General features: G+C 36.5%; 1 protein-coding gene across 1 annotated transcript; it reads left to right on the top strand.

Annotated features, from left to right (window-relative positions):
• The first annotated feature begins 1142 nt into the window (after nucleotides 1–1142).
• LOC115880566 (homeotic protein empty spiracles-like) lies at nucleotides 1143–4729 on the top strand. Its single transcript, XM_030897798.1, has 2 exons — nucleotides 1143–1816; nucleotides 4635–4729. The coding sequence occupies exons 1-2, from the start codon at nucleotides 1288–1290 to the stop codon at nucleotides 4727–4729; spliced, it is 624 nt and encodes a 207-aa protein (XP_030753658.1). The 5' UTR covers nucleotides 1143–1287.
• Nucleotides 4730–6274: the final 1545 nt, after the last annotated feature.

The following is a 6274-nucleotide window of genomic DNA, read 5'->3' as shown; positions in this document are numbered from 1 at the left end:
AAATCAGTTATTATTATTATTAATTAAACATAATTGCGGCAACTTTTTGATAAGCATCCTTATAACATCATGCACGGAATAAAAATAGCTTTACTTTGACATATAAATGATCAAAACCTTTTATGAGCGTAATGTCGTCACCAAAATCACTTATTATTATTATTATTTAAACGTAGTTGCTGCAGAACTTTTTGATAGGTACCCTGTTCAAAGTGTATTCTCCTATTCATAAATATACGTAAAAATTAGGTTTTGATGACTTATAGATTATGATAAATGATTGTTTTAAATAAAAAAAAAAATATTAGGATTAGGTTAGGTTATTAAGATTTGGTTTGTCGAGAAAATATCGTAAAATTTACAAAGGTTAGTACCGTATGCTTGAAAAAAAAACAGCGTCAGCGATGGCTATAAAATGAAGATTGCTATCATTTATATGTAAAATTACACCTATGGGGAATGTTATCGATGTTCATTTCTAAGCCAACTAGACACCGTTTATTTCAATCATACGGTATTTACGGCATTGCATTATATGGTTAGTATTCTAGGGTTAAAAACACAAATTTTTGATCAATAAAGTGCCACTACAACCTCTTTTAAACAAAACTCCCTAGCTATTTCATTAACCCCCAATATTGATATTAAATTAAACTAAAATCCTCCCTCCCACCACCAAAAAACTCTCTCCCAAATTAAGCATCTCTAACCATCCCCTTAGCTCCCCATTAGCCTCGCCAATGATCTCGCAAACGTCAACGCAGCATCACCGGCAACAACCCAAATCCGAATTAAATTATCAAGCCACAAGCTCCGCCTCCCTCCCCCTTCAATTACCATCCCCCTGCCACACCCTGCGCGCGCATCTCCCCATGGGGGCGTGCCCGCACTAATTGCGCCGCGCCAAATTGTCCGCAACCTGTTTGTTTTAAATTTATTGCGCGTAATATCGCGCCGTTTACGGCACTAAACTGGTTTTTTTTCGACGCGGGGCGGCGCTTGTAGGCCATATCGAACAGGACACTCCCTCGGGTAGGCGGGGCTTGAATCGACCTATGGAACCAGGCGACTCCGCCTGTTTTTTACGGATTTATCCCCTCCAAGCGTCGGGATTTTCGTTGTTCGCGGCAGGGAATCTTATTAGTCGTTGAGTACCGTACGAAAGGTGTTGATCTGCGTTAAAAAAAACGTTTTTTTTCGTGGATCTAGAGGTTTATAGTGATGTTAGTGCGTTTAGTGATGACGTCGCGTCGCTGTTTTTGAGTACGGGGGTTGTTTAAGAGAAACATGATGCCTCTGGCACCTACACCGGTGATTTCCGTACCCTCCAAACCCAAAATCGGGTTCTCAATTGACTCTATCGTGGGAGGACAAACCAGTGCGAGTCCCCAACACTCTCCAGTGCATTTTTCGGAAAGTTCAGCACCGATCTCACCCTCCAGCGATGTGGAGCACAAAATAAACTCAAGTCCCAAGCAATACTCACCAACCGTTTCACCGAAACCACCCATTATGGTCCCGGGGATACCCGCGCATACCCTGATACGACCTAATCCAACATATGATCCGAATTTGGTGGGTAAAAATGGGTTTTTGCAGCCGGAGTTGATGCATAATCACGGAGGGCAGCATCCGTTTGCTCTAGCGGCTCATTTCCAGGGTGCCGCTCTGGCGGCGGCTTTGAGCCAGGGCCAGCACGGGTTCCCGGGACAGCCGGGACATATGGCAACGCCGACGCCGCCTAGGGATAGTTATCCGTTGTATCCGTGGCTGTTATCCAGGCACGGGAGGATATTTCCGCATAGGTTTCCCGGAGGTGAGTACAGAATCTTTGTTTTCTTAGTTTAACTTCTTTATAACCGGGAAATTAGTGATATAAATATACAACAATTAAAATTAATAGAATATCCTAGCAACAGCTTGCTGAAAGCAGTTGTATTCATAAAGAAGTAGCTTAAAAACAATAAACTTTTCGGTTCTAACCACAATTTCTCTTGGCGGATGATAATCAAACACTAAAATGACATTTCTCGCAAATTCTGAAGTATAATTAGTCTCAAAAGTTAAAGATTTGTTTATTTTTTTCCACTAATTGAAAATTACTACCACAAATGTTCACGTTCCGAATGCCCACATTAAAATTAGAGAAACAAACTTCCACACTTATTGAAACCACTAATTTATTTCACTAATTTCGAGGCAGTGAATGAGGCCTTAAGCTGGACTAGCGAAAAAACGGCGTCTAGTTGGCTTGGAAGTAAACATCGATGACATTCCCCATATAATTTTGCACATAAAATGACAGCGATCTTCATTTCATAGTCATCGCTAACGCCGTTTTTTGGGTCATATTGTATTTGGATAATAAATATTTATTAGTGATGTCATAATCTTCAAGTTATAAGTACATATTTTCTTAAGTTTTTAATCTTTTTGAACAAATTTTGCATTGTTTCTTCGATACTTTTGTGAAGGATCTCTAAATATGATATGATAATACTGACACAAATTAACTGACACAAATTTATAACTAGGTAGTTGTTAAAATTGAACTAATTTGGCAGCTGGTGTTGAAGTAACCGTCAGTTATATATCATAGCCACCTAGATTTTATCAAATAATAAAGATTTACAAACACTAAATCATAAAAATGAAAATATCTAGGAAAATCTTTGTTTGAGGGGTAGGCAACTTTAATAGTATTTTGAAGAAACATGAATTTCCCATTGAATATCGGAATAATATACTGAGTGTTCCATTTAAAATAAAAGATTAATTTGCTTTTAGAGGCGACCAATGTTCAGTATTAAATTTGTCTCACCCTGTATAACTTTCTTGGTCAAATTTTAATTTGATCTAAAGTACAATGGTTACTTTAACTACACATTAGGCTATACCGGGTAAATTCCAATTTAGGTAGCTTTTATTGAAATTTAAAAATTGTTCTTCATTTTTAGAAAATGACAAAAATTTCAAAAACCTTACATTTTAGTCATATACTTCTTTAATAAAACTCACCTTTATTTTTTACTTGAAATTCGAAAATCAATTAATATATAGGATGTTCCATTAAAAAAAACACAACTTTGATGTGTAACTTTTTTTGAGGACATCCTGTAGAACTCTCTATATGTTTAAAAGATGATCTAAATTAACCTATATATGCTCACAAAATTTCATTTTTTACTCCCAGCGCGCGTAAAGAAATTTATCTTCAAAATATTCTTATTTATTTGAAAACTTTTTAAAAATTATAATTTTAAAGTTTTTTTTTGTTTATTTTAATCAAAATCTACATTAATTTAGGTTTCGCTACAAAAAACACTCTTTTTTTATTAATTATAACCAATTTTTGTAACTTTAAAACATATTTATCACAGCAAAATCACATTAAAGAAAAATCGTTGTTCATAATTTTAGAATTTATGAGACGCATTTTCTTGATAGCTCATAAAACTTAATTACATTGAATAAAAACAATGATACTAATCTAACAGTGGTTGTTTTACAATAACATTATTTAAATAGGTGTTTATTTATTGCAAACCAATGAATAATTTAGATTTTATCAATCTGTTAAAAGTGTTAATTTTAAATTTTATTACACTGAAGTAGAAAAAATATATAATTTGTAGCTTTAAATTAGCATAATGATTATTGCTTAACAGATTTTATTATTAAAAATATAAATAATGTAAAATACTATTGATTACCTTGTTTAAATAAAAATATTTCAGTTTTAAATAAATAAATATTTTTTTTAAGATTAATTGTGAAGCGAAAATGTTTGATTTTTGGTTTTGCCCAAGTTAACGTGTGTATTTCTTTTAAAAGTTTCTTCTTTCCCAAACACCAGTTATTACAGTTTTTAATAATATTTCTTTCCCTAAAACCCAAACCAAATAACCTATAATCATCGTTCTATTTCATCCTCTCTTCCCAAATCAAACCGTCAAACCCCAAAAACCTATCAAAATTAATCTTTATATATTTTCTGACTGCATAACCTTGGTTCCTCCGTCTTTCGGGAACTACCTGCGCATCGCAGATGCACCTTAATAGACACGTAATTCTTTTGTTTCGTTCTAGTCGTCTTTTGTTTTCTTCTGTTGTTTTTTACTCGGCGAGTTTGAAGATTTTTGGAGACATTCCTCCTTTCTTCTGCTGCTCGCTGTTGGCTCGCCTTGAATTATTACTATATAAAAATATTTCTCGGTCGCTGTCACACCTCCCGGTGATTTGTAGGTTATGAGAGTGACGAATGGCGTCGTTAGGTTTGACATTGATGACAGTTTATGGCGCTGGGAGCGCGCGCTTTTTATTAGAAACATTCTGAATTTCCTTTTTTTCGACTCTGTCAACGGATATCTGTGTATTTATGTTAAATATATTAATTATTGATTGTTGTTTGACGTTGATGACAGTTTATGGTTAGGTTTGATTGTTTTTATCTTTGAATAAGAAGACTAAGGAAGGAGCATATCAAAAATCTTAGGTACACCGCGATGGGCCTCAAATATGGCCGACTTAAATTCCGGTTTATCAGTGTCGTTCTAATTTTATTTAAAAAATGTAAAACTATGATGTAGGGTAGACGTGGGGTAGACTCAATAATTTGTTGTTTTAAAGAAAAGAAAAGAAAAGGAAAGAGGAGGAAATGAGGATAGTGGAATGGAAGGATGGAATGGAGGACATGAATGGAAGGAAGGAAGAAGATGGAAATGGATGACGGATGGAAGGAAGGAATGGAGGAAGGAGGAAGGATGGAAAGATGGATGGATATGGAATGGATTGGAATGGAATGGAATGGAGTGGAGTGGAATGGAATGGAATTGAATGGAATGGAATGGAAGGGAATGGAATGGAATGGATGGAGAGGAGTGGAATGGAAGGAATGGAGGAGGAATGGATGGAAGGAAGGGAGGAAGGAAGGAAGGAAGGAGGGAGGAAAGAAATGGAGGGATGGATGGAAGGAATGGAAATGGATGGATGGATGGAAGGAGTGGATGGTGATCTCGCCCTCGTACAAGTCTACAAATTCTATTGTATTGTTCAGTAGCTCTTCTGCTTGTATCGCTATCATCCTCTTGGTGTTCCTCATCTTGATTTTCGGCGTCTTCAATTTCATCTTCATTGGATGCTAGAATATTTATTTTCTTTTGGAGTTTAGCACATTCTTGGAAATGGTTGACTTTAATTCTGGATATTGCATCGGCGTTCTTGTTTATTTTTCCAGGCTTATATTCAATTTTGTAGTTATACTCTTCTAACTTTAATCTCCAGCGAGCTAGCCTACTTCCAGGGTCTTTGATTGAGAAGAGCCATGTTAAAGGTCGGTGGTCGGTAACTAACGTAAATTTTCTTCCAAACAAATATGGTCTGAAATGTTTTACAGCCCATACTATCGCTAAGAGTTCCCTCTCGATGGTAGAATATTTCGTCTCCGCAGGGCAAAGGGTTCGCGATGCGAAAGCTATAGGGAGATCTTTACCTACAGGGCCTTGTGATAATACGGCTCCAATGGCAAAAGCACTTGCGTCCGTGGTGAGTAGAAACGGTTCTTCAAAGTTAGGATAAATGAGTATTGGGTCCGAAATTAGCGTGTTTTTTAATTCTTCGAACGCTAATTTACATTCAGTGTCGAAATTGAATGGTATATCTTTTTTTAACAGTTTAGTCAATGGTTTTGATATCTTCGCAAAATTCGAGATGAATCTGCGGTAGTAGCCTGCTAATCCGAGGAAAGATTTGATTTCCTTGGGATTCTTCGGTTCTGGAAACTTTTGGATGCATTCTATCTTAACTGGATTTGGTTTGACTCCATCTTTCGTTACAATATGTCCGAGATAGGCAACTTCTTTTCTCAAGAATTCGCACTTATCGGGCTGGATCTTAAGATTTGCTTTCCTGAGTCGTTTAAAAACTTCTTTTAAGCGCTGCATATGTTCATGGATGGTCGGAGAATAGATGATAATATCGTCCATATATACCAGGCAACGTTCGTTTTGTATTCCTAGGAGAATGTTGTCCATAACCCTCTGGAATGTGGAGGGGGCATTTTTCAGGCCAAATGGCATACGAACAAATTCGTAGTGGCCATTTTCCACGGAAAAAGCTGTCTTGGGTACGTCTTCTGGCTTGATCTCGATTTGGTGGAAACCTGACGCGAGGTCAAGTGTCGTGAAGTACTGACATCTTCCCAGCTGATCTAGTAAGTCAGAGATATTTGGTAGGGGATATCTGTCATCTACACTGACTTCATTTAGTTTCCTGT

Source organism: Sitophilus oryzae, unplaced genomic scaffold (assembly GCF_002938485.1).
Source record: "Sitophilus oryzae breed Bouriz unplaced genomic scaffold, Soryzae_2.0 scaffold_1636_pilon_pilon, whole genome shotgun sequence".
NCBI lineage: Eukaryota > Metazoa > Arthropoda > Insecta > Coleoptera > Curculionidae > Sitophilus > Sitophilus oryzae.
Note: the sequence above shows the minus strand (reverse complement) of the source record. Positions and strands in the feature narration are given on the sequence as shown.

Bases quoted from the DNA above. Each gene is read 5' to 3' on its own strand.
- LOC115880566 (XM_030897798.1), top strand. From the start codon at position 1,288: ATGATGCCTCTGGCACCTACACCGGTGATTTCCGTACCCTCCAAACCC. The intron at 1,817-4,634 runs GTGAGTACAGAA...TTTAAAGAAAAG, and splicing joins TCCGCATAGGTTTCCCGGAG to AAAAGAAAAGGAAAGAGGAG.